Consider the following 10,283-nt stretch of genomic DNA (forward strand, 5'->3'; position numbering starts at 1 on the left):
TTCTTGAGCTCCCTGTCCAGGCCTGAGGCCCCTGGAGTGTCTGTCTTCGATGGTCTGGGTCGTGCCTTGCTGCCTCCATCTTCTACAGCCCTGTCTGCTACCTCCCTGTGGGCCTGGTGAGCCACTCGCACAGGCTTGGCTGGCTCGGGCCCCTGTGGAGGCTGAGGGCACAGAAGAAAGGGAGACACAGTCCTCAGCAGTGTGCCGTTGAGGGGCGGGGGGCAGTAAACGACCTGCTAGCTGGCTGGCTGCAGCTCCCCGAGTGCAGCACCCTGGTGGAGATGCAGAGGAGGGCTGGCAGCGACCCTGGGGGCATGGGCAGCCGCGCCTGCGTGCACCTAGGAACGGGACTAAAGAATGTATTGCTTTTCCTTGCTGTGTGCCACTTCTGTCACCGGAGAACAAATGAGTATGGTGTGGACAAGGTCCCTCTGTGCCTCCCTTTCTCCTGTGCCCATCCATCCTTCAGTACTTGCTGACTTATTTAAAAACATAAAGGTACACATTAAAGCAACCTTACAGTGGAGGCCCTATCCACGATATGTCAAGAATGCTTTTTCAGGGATTCTCTCGACATCACCTGCAAAATTCTGAACCTTGGGTAGCAATAAGAAAAGGAATGGAGTTTCTTTGAATCTTAAATGAAACGATGAGCAGAGGTTCTTAGGCTTCTGCATCTTAGCACTGTTGTCTGGAGTTGGCTCACTGTGGAAATATTCTCTGTGCTGGTAGGAGAGAAGGAGTTGGCACACCCACTCACAAAAATAAGTAGATGGCCTAGAAATGGCTGTGTTTTGCATTGAATCAAGAAATATACCGAGGACTTTACTACATAATTTTGGTAAAAAGTAAATGTGACTTGGTAGGAATTATCAGTAGATTTCTTGAATTATCCCACTTTATTAGGGACTAGGAAGTGGTAGTGGCAAAATAAATTAAGAATTTAAATCAAACATCTCAATAACTTGGAATCATGTAAAAAAAATTATGTTACGGCATCTTTCCCGGGCTTAGTCTTCTAACAAGCTGTGGGGAGGAATGGTTGACCGTCAGTGGGGAAAAACACTGTGGTTGCAGGCCACACTCGTGGGCTGGGTTAGTTTGGGGGTCCCAGAAGTTTCGGTGAATCAATTTCCATTTTCCATGCACTTGGTGCATTAAGTCAGTACTTAGAAACACAGGCCCCACTGCCATTGCCCGTTGAGATGTGTGTGGAGAGGAAGGAAAGGGGATGTGGGATGGACAGACGGAGAAATGCACAGGTGGACGGACAGGAGCAGGAAAGGGACCCACACTGGATAAATCACGGTGCCTTCCGTGCTGTTTCCCGGGAGGCACAGAGATGAGGGATGGCCTTGCCCTGTCACCTTCAACACCCATGGCTCTTCGGGTGGTGGGTGGGTGTTGTAGCACCCAGCCCCTCCTCACCAGAGTGGAACTCAACACCACCTGGTCCTGGAGCAAACCACGGCCAGGCCAGGCCCGGCCGGGCAGCTCAAGCTCTCTCAAGGCATAATGAGCCCGTGTGTACATTTAGTGCAGTCCAAGCTGACATTCCTGTGTTTGCATCTGTCCTGCTGTCTGTCTAGTGTCTCCTACTAGGTTAAGGAAAATGGAATGAGAACAGCAGCGCAGGGCCGGAGAGGTTGTCACTAGATGTGAGCCTTGCACCGACAGCAGTACTGAAGACCTGCACAATGGCCCTCCACGCACTTCAGAATCCTAAAAAGACTTTTGAAAAGAAAGTGTGTATCTTCCCAGTCCTCAAGTGACCCCTTCTGTGGAGTGTGTGTGTGAGTGTGTGTGTGAGTGTGTGTGTGAGTGTGTGTGTGTGTGTGTGTGTGTAAAGCATGAAGTTCTGGACTTGTGAGAGGAAAGTCCTCAGGCTGGCTGTTCTGACAGGTGGGATACATTTCTCTAGCCTGCACCCTGGAAGCTTTGCCTATGGGCCAGGTAGCTAGTCTGGGAAGCCAGGAAGAGAAGGAGAGGGGAAGGGAGGAGACTCGAGGCTGTTGAACTCTCAAACCAACATGTGGCACATAAACAGGTAAGAGCAGAATATTTGCTGATGAAGAGATGGATGGATGACTGTCCCCGGAGGAAAGAGTGCCGGCTTCTTTGATTTTTAGTGTCTTTCTAGAATGAAGCTGGTCAAGGAGGTTTCCATGGCTGGGAAGGGGGAGAGCTGGGCGGCCAGTCACTGCTCTCCAGTGAGGTTCCGGTCTTATCACAGTGAGCTGATGAACACAGTGCAACTCTGGAGTTAACTCACCAAGCAGATTCACAACAGGCATGTGATATACTCCCCAATCTTGGTGGTTTTTCTGTTGTTGTTGGTTGGTTTGTTTGTTTTTTATGTTTCTGGGGTCTGGGTCAGAGGTCAGTTATTAGTACCTTGTCTTTTCAGTGAATAACTTACTTTTGGCTTTTACAAACTGGTGTTGGGGGAGGGGGGGTGCTTAAGGTCATCTGTTTAGCATTCTTACATTCTAGGACATTTCATTTCTGTGACCTGGAAATTCTTGGCTTCAGTCCTTCAGATCTGTAGTGGAGGAGCTAACTGCTTTGTGTGGAGTATTAGTCCTTCCAGAAACATCTTGAACAAGTCATGATTTTGGAGACTAAAGGCGGTTGATGAGAGGTGATGTTGCATTACATTCTGTACGTGGTCTATATTCAGAGCTCCTTCTCCAAAACCCCTCTGAAATGAGTACCATTTTCATGACCAAGTGAGAAGCTGAGGCCTGGGTAGCTAGGTGATGTTCCCACGGTCAGCTTCTTGCCCGAGCTGTGGGCGCTGGCTAGGAGCTGTCCGCTGCCCTGTGTGGAGAGCAGGGAGGCTCTCGGGAAGCTATGGGCCTCTCGCCCTGTGGAGTGGAGGCTGACACCCAGCACACTTGGAAGCATGTTCCATATGTGTGCAACACCGGGTACAGTTCACTGGGGAGAAACAGCCAGCAGAAGGTTTGCATTGCCATGTCTTACTAAGAATCATTAAAAAGAAGAGAAAGGAAAATTAAAAACCAATCGTATGCTTGCCCTTGATTTTCCCTTTAAATCAGGGCATGGCGGTGGTCCTTGCATGTTTAATGAGTGCCAAGAACGCATTGAAGTTAAAGAGCAGTGTCTCCCACCCACTTACAATTTTCTTCTATCCCTGGAGGAGGAGTGCTAGCCCGACAGAGTCAGAGTAGGTGACAGTGTCCTGGATCCAGAGTTCCTTCCCCAGGTCACGTGGCACCACCCAGCCCAGGGTGGGACCTGTGCCACAATAACAAATCTAATAAGCCCAGTAAATAAACTCACGATACACTGTAAGGAGAGTTAATATTACATATGGAGACAAATAGAAACAGCAAGAATAAAACAAATTACACAAGAATGCAAACTATTGCAGTGAACCATCGAGCTAACAACCACCACTATAACAAACACACAGAATAAATAACTGTGAACAGTGGCTATCATTTGGGCTCTTAAATGGCCTGAGATGTGAAATGAAAAATATGGCTAGAAGGTGAGAAATGGATTGTTTTCTGCATTCCTTTGAATTCAAACTCTCTACATTTACACATGGGGCAGTGAATCCTGCTCATACAATCCACACTGTGGGCATCTCAAGTTCATGATCTGCTGGATGCTAGTCATTCATGCTGTGCTTTCAAGAAGAAAGATGGGAGAAGGGAAGTTGTACACACCACTCCTATTGATTTTTGAAAAGGAGTCAAATGTAGATGGGTCTGGCACAGAGATCAATGGCATTGTTATTGCTATGTCAAATTGAAATGTAGAGGCAGAGCTGAGGCCTAGACAGCTAGGTGTCTCCAGTTGGCCCAACTCTTTTTGGAAAAGCTCTAGTGAACATTTCTTTCAACTCAGAATGTCAGCGTTTGGACTGTAAGAGAATCTCAATGATTGTAGCATGCTAAGTTTTCTTCTTTCTCCTGGATAGTGTCTTTTACTCAGTTACTACACCAGTACACTCAAAGGCATTCTTTCCTCACCAAGTCAACTTCTATCCAAGTGAACTTGTACCAGATAAAATGCCTGAGGTTGAATTCAGCCATCAAAAAGCCATGACTTTGGGTACTTTTCTCTATAAACACTGAATAGCCTGATGTAAGTAAGGACTAATAGTTAATTTCTGAATGCCACCTTCCATTGAACACCCTTCTAGACCCTTTCCCTCCATTCTTACTACACGAAGCAAAAGTATATCTATGGAATGGAACAGTTCCTTCCCAGTCAGGATTCCCTGAATTTCTAGCAAAACAACTGGCTCTGGTTCCTGTTAATAACCACATTAAATATTTATTAAACACCTGTTACTAGATAGTACTCTGCTGTGTACTTTAAGGATTTCTTGGGTTGTGAATGCATTTTTTTCTCCTATTTGAACTTCACAGAAGTTCTAAGATGTTAGAGATGATGAAAAACATACTTCTTAAATAATATTTCCAGTTGAAAACTTAAATTCTACATAATCACCGTGTGATCCCTTCCCTCCTCCCCCTTGCTGGTTCTTAAAGTTTCCATTAAAACCACTGTACTCCTTTATTAGCCCGGGGCAGCACCTGTAATGCCTTCTTTTCCCAGCTTCCATGTTACAGGGATTTTCCAGTGGATTTCGTCCCCTTCCACTCACCCCGGAGCCACTAGTCACCTTTGGCCCTAGCCAGTTGGTACTTGTGATGCCTTCTCGGCTGGGCTGCAATTCCTTTTCTCTGGTTTATCTCTGGTCTTCTCACAATGTCAAAATATTCAGTGATGGGTGGTGCCCCTGTTCTTCTTGCTCCGACTCACACCCTCTGTTGCAGACATGCACACCCTTACTGGGTGCCACTTGTCACGCTTGCCCTGTGGTGTCTTTCTGGCAGCAGGACCCCACTAGGCTGAAGTCCTGGGATGGCTCTCTGCCAGGCCCAAGAGTCCCATCTCACCCTCCACTCTCCAATCCAGCCACCCACACTTTGTCCTGAACCTCCCTCCTCTGTGACTCCTCTACCTGGGAGCCTTCAGGCACTGGCTGCTTTTCTTTTTCTGCTCTTGGCCCTGAGAGTCTCAAGTGTGCATCATTTAGTGCCAAAAGGCCTTGTGCCCTGTGCCCCTGCTCAGGGCAGTTTTCAGCCACACATCTTTGGTGCACAAATCCAACTGCATATGCACCTTCCCTCTGCCTGCCCCATTTTATAGTTCCACTCACTTCTCAAGGACGCTAAGATCACCAATTACAAAAATAAGCCGATTTCATGAATGTAGATCATATGAGTGATCTGGAAGACAAGCACGAAGAGCGCAAAGGGCTTTTGAAGGCCAATTGAGCAGTACAGAACCAGAGTACAAGGACCCATGTTACAGTGGAATGACCTAGAAACATGCAGACCGGACAGTTCAGTCTCATGAAGGTTGCCAGTATATGTGGTGAACCCCAATGGTGTTTCTCAGCGGAGCAGCTGATGCCAGCCTGACTGCTCCCCTCCTCCCTGGGGCACTGATGTGGAGAGAGAGCAATGTTTATTTGCAAAGCATCCCATCATCTCCTCCATGTCTCTCATAACCGGTAGTTTACAGCCTTTCCTTTTATGACCAAAGCTAGATTATTAAGGATGGAACTGGAATTTCTACAGTAACAGCAGTATAAACTTCAACCAGTATTTGGACATGCTGCTCTTTAAGTTTCTTCATTTTATAGGCTTAAATGGTGTAATGTCTGTGAATGCACTGTATGAAGGTGCATGCTCTGCGGCCTTCTGCTGCTCGCATTTCCTGATTTCAGGATCATGCTGGGCAGAGTCAGGTCTGTGGGCATACAACACTTCCAGTGGTCAGCTTTGTACTCTGTGAAAGCAATATTCACAAATAAAGGCTTTGGAGAGAGGGTACTTTCAAAATCCCTGTGAAATATGGTATCATCCCAAAGGTTTATAATGTAATTTAGAGAGCGAATTCCTTCTTCTTCTTCTTCTCTCCCTCCTCCTCCTCCTCCTCCTCCTCCTCCTCCTCCTCCTCTTCCTCCTTCTGCATATTCAAGCTCGTTCTCATCCTTCTACCAGTTAGAGCGAAGGACTGTCTTCAGCAGGAAGACAGGGCTGTTGAGCTAGAATAGTTTGCTTTAATGAAGATAGAGATTTGTAACTTGAACTTTGTATAGCCCCAAATGCTTCAACTCACTTGGGACTTATATGAAGTTTGGATGATTCTAGTTCATACTGGCTATCCTGATGACTTAGATGTTGTAGATAGAGGCTATCAAGATAAAAAGATAATCGGCAAACTTATGGTGTTTTTCAGAGGCAAAATTCTTGGAGATGCCTGAGTGCTTTCAGCCACTGAAACAGATAAATTATCAGACACAGCCCAAAGGTGCAGACCTGGACCTTGTATGATGTAGTTAGCACAAAATATTGTCAAAACACCGCCGTCACATGACCTCATCCACCCATACCACATCTGTATTCTGTCCTGAAAGTGTATGAGCAACGTATTTTAAAAAGCTGATTAAAAGGTCCGATTTTTTTCATCCCATTTATGTAAAGATGAATTCAAGTTTGGATACAGACTCTTCTGAATATTTGTAGGGGAACTTCAGGAAATGGATGTGTTGTCATGTAATATCAATCATATTAAATTTTGCTTTAAAATATTGAAGCCACTTCATAATGTTATAAAATATTCACATCAAATATGTGAGGAGACTAAAAAGAATCTGCTTCATAAATTATGTCAGCTAATTTGGGGGTTAGGGAAAGTAGGTCTCTGTAGAATTTTGGAGGGTAAGGAACAGAGTCAGGTTAGGCAGTAACTGTTTAAACTAGTGAGATTACTTTTATGTGGATAGTCCTTATACCATGCCACCTCAGAATGACAGGTGTGTCACTGGTATGGTCACGGGATGGCCGGATCACCTGCTGGGCTGCATCCTAGTCACGCATCTGCTTATGTGTCTGGGGATTGGTCCAGAGCCTTAGAATACATTTCCATGGCGATCTGTCCCTGGCCTCTGAGAAGGCCCGTTCACAGAGGTAATGGTTTCTGACCGCTGTTCTCAGAGAAGCAGCCTGGCCCTGAGCTAAGTACTCTTAAGTAACCTGCTTCCTGCACAGGAGAGCTCAGTCACTGCTGCTCTCCGTGAGGCAACCGTGAGTTGGAGCAAAGAAGAGAATACAAACATGGCGCCCCGTGACTGTGTGTGCCCAGCCTCTCAGCTGTGATCCTCTGTAACTTTGGATGATCTTCTGTTGATTTTTTAAATTCTTCTGCTTGTCCCATTGTGTGGAAACCTTTTTTGTATACATATGCCTTTCCTGTACGAGTCTTTCGTTTATGTATTCATCATGTATTTTTAAATGTTTTCCCTGCAGATGGAGAAACAAAAGACAAAAATTCCCCTATCCTTCCATGTGGAAAACAATTGTGTCAAAACAGAGGACCCACCCCCACCTAAATGATCACATAATGGGGTGCCTAGCCTTTATCCAGCTATTTTTTTTTTTTTTTGCAAGCTTCCTGAGCAGGCCTGCAGCTTTTCTAGCATTTGCCTTATGAAGCTATTTCTTGAGTAGTAGTTATGTTTCTCAGTAGGATAATGGGTCTGATTTATGTAAAAGCTCAAAGTCTTAATCACAATAATAAAACAGAAAGTCATGGCAACTGTAGTAAGTTTAAAAGCATACTTTGCTTTTTCAAGGGCACCCTGTCTTTAAGCAGAGGTCTTTTCATTAGCTGAAAGAATCAAACTGAATCACTCTATCTTTGTCAGGAAATGAATTTTGTGAAGTAAAGAAAGCAAAAACTCAGGGTAGCTCACATAATTTATGCAAAATCATGCAATTAGTGATGGCTCCGCCACACTCCCCTCCCCCAATGCGCTCCTGATGAAGCCCATCGTGTGGAGCAGTGCCATCTAATGTAAGTAGTAAACATGAATAGTAAATTATTAATATCTGGCCAGGCATGCAGATGACAGGACTTCCATTTTTTTTCCCTTTGAGCCGCTCATGCACGTTTGCTAATCATCCTTGCAAAAAATATTGCAAAGACAAATAGGAACTTTGGAAAGTAACATTCAACAGGATATGTAATAAATAGCACACTATGAAGAGCAAAAGGCAGTATCTTCCCCTGCTGCGTATTGACATGGGTTACTTTCTGCTAATGCTGGAGCTCACGCTTAATAAGGTTATGTCACTTCCACGGACACTGTACTCACTAGAATGGCCAGGCCCTTGTGATTTAAGTGGCCTTTTAAAATCAGGTCCCCAGTGCTGTCACCTTGACAGTACCCAGCCGGAAAATCTAGAAAGATAAACCCACTAGCGAGTCCTTGGTCTGGGAGAAAACCCTCTGCTGGCCCTGGCCGGGTAGCAGTCTGAAATGATCTCTTGGGTGCTTAGCCAAGGTAGGGCTTGCCCAAAGTTCCTTCCTCCTCTGGCCAGTTTCACCTCAGGATGCTCCGGCAGAATGGAGCAGGCAAGGTCAAATTAAAGTGCTTCACTGCTGCTTCTGGCTCAGGGGCCCAGGAGGGCATCCAGGCCCCCGGCACAGACCTGCGGCAGGCGAGGGCAAGGAGCGCAGCCCGGATCTGCAGATGGGCCAGCTGCACCCATTCCCCTCTTCTTGGCTCCCGGGGCGCCTCTCTTCCCCCACGGCTGGCACCCCACTCTTCCCCGTGCCCATTGTATCTTTGCCCAGGAGCAGGTTGAGGTCACGCCAAGCCTGGAACCCCAGCATGAAGCAGCAAGACGCAGGCCGACTCTGGCTCTTGACTTTGGGCTTCTGGGGCTGCCTGGCGTGGCTGGCCCCGGCTCGCCCTCCCTCCGGCCCTCGCCTGCTGGCTTTAGGCTGCAGCACCGGTTGGTTTCCCACGCGTGTGGGATGCTCTCCATCGCGAAGCCCCGGTGGGCACTGACCCACCCGAGCCCACAGCCCCAAGGCGGGGCCGGCCCGAGCGGGCGGCAGGGACCGCGTCTCCCGTGGGCATCGGCGCGGCTCGCGCGGAGCCCTGCCTTTCCGGGGTGGCAGGGACCCCATGTGCGCCCGTCACCTCCCCCGAAGTGACTCACCCCTGCCGCACTCGCCAGTTCGCTCTAGTTTGGAAGATACTTAAAAGCCTGGAAACGCTCCCGAGAGCAGGCCGGCCGCCCACGGACGCCCCCCGCGCCCCAGTTCTGCCTGGCCGGGGACGCGGGCGCCCACGGGCTGTGGCGTGGCTCTGGAGCCGACCGCCTAGCCCAGCTCCCCCACCCCCGCCGGCCGCTCCGCGACCCGCCCCGCCGGGCGCCCGGGCGTCCCGGCCCCCGCCCCGCGGGTCCGCGCCCCAGCCCAGGTCGGAGCCCCGTCCCGGTGGCGGCTCGGTGCCCGGGGCGCGGGGCGCCGGCTCGCTTACCTCCAGCCGCTCACAGGGAAGTCCAGGTCGGTGCGGCGCCCGGCTCGGGCATGTCGGGGCAGCACCTCCGTGGCGGGGCTGGCGCGGGGAGGGATGGGCTCCGGGGTGTGGGGGGGCTTGGCCGGCCGCGCCCGCCGCCCGCGCCGCCGCCCGCCCCGCGCGCTGTGACCACGGCCGGGCCCGGCCGCCCGGAGCCGCCGCTCGCTCGCGTGTCTCCGGCTCTGCTCAGCGGCGCGCACAGGGAGGCAGGGGCGCGGAGGCCGGCGCCGGGGACGCCCGCGCGCTCGCTCGCTGGCCGCGCGGCGGAGCCAGCAGCCGCCGCCGCCGCCCGGCTCCGCGCCGCCCCGCCGTCCTCATTGACTGCGATGGTCTCGGGCGAGATCTGCGCGGGCGGAGCGGGGGCCGGGCGCAGGGGGGCGGCCTGGGAGGGAAGTCCTGGCCGCGGCTCCCGGCTCCCAGCGCCGCCAGCCCCGCGCCGCGCCGCGCGCCCGCCCGTGCGCCGGGCTGGCACCGAGGCGGGCGGAGCCGGGGGGCCCCCGCGTGGCGGGGGCGGGGCGGGGCGGGGGCGGCGCGGGGGGTCGGGGGGGGGGGACGCGCGCGAGGGGTGCGGCCCAGAGCCCCCTCCCGCCTGGCCGCCCTCTGGCCGCCGGCGCTCGGGCTCCGCCGAGGTGTCCTCGGGCTTCTGGGCTGCAGGCGGCGCTGCCTGGCCCGGGAACTTGTTGAGTCTACCTTGGCGCCACCTCCTGCGCCATGGGCGGGCGGCAGCCGCCGGGACCCCGATGCCAGAGGGCCGGCCTGGGGGCACGGGGTGGGGGACTGGGCGCTGGGGCCGGGCTCAAGCCGAGCACGCACACTGCACCTTCGCTGGGAGCCGGGCGCAGGGGCGTGCTTCCCCTCG

The 10,283-nt window shown here is 51.2% G+C and overlaps 2 protein-coding genes across 3 annotated transcripts in view; one reads left to right on the forward strand and one right to left on the reverse strand.

Annotated features, from left to right (window-relative positions):
• Window positions 1–6,371, forward strand: part of LOC138803983 (dedicator of cytokinesis protein 1-like) — a 231,270-nt gene extending 224,899 nt beyond the window's left edge. Inside the window, exon 28 of the mRNA XM_069988292.1 lies at window positions 6,292–6,371. Coding sequence (XP_069844393.1) covers window positions 6,292–6,333 — 42 coding nt within the window. The 3' untranslated portion in view covers window positions 6,334–6,371. The remainder of the gene's footprint in view (window positions 1–6,291) is intronic.
• LOC138803984 (inhibitory synaptic factor 2A-like) overlaps window positions 1–9,457 on the reverse strand; it is a 56,257-nt gene extending 46,800 nt beyond the window's left edge. For both annotated transcript variants that reach the window (XM_069988294.1, XM_069988293.1), the window contains exon 1: window positions 9,386–9,457. The gene's annotated coding sequence lies outside the window, so the exon portion shown is untranslated. The remainder of the gene's footprint in view (window positions 1–9,385) is intronic.
• Window positions 9,458–10,283: the final 826 nt, after the last annotated feature.

Source organism: Dipodomys merriami, unplaced genomic scaffold (genome assembly GCF_024711535.1).
Source record: "Dipodomys merriami isolate MVZ:Mamm:240054 unplaced genomic scaffold, mDipMer1.0.p SCAF_35, whole genome shotgun sequence".
NCBI lineage: Eukaryota > Metazoa > Chordata > Mammalia > Rodentia > Heteromyidae > Dipodomys > Dipodomys merriami.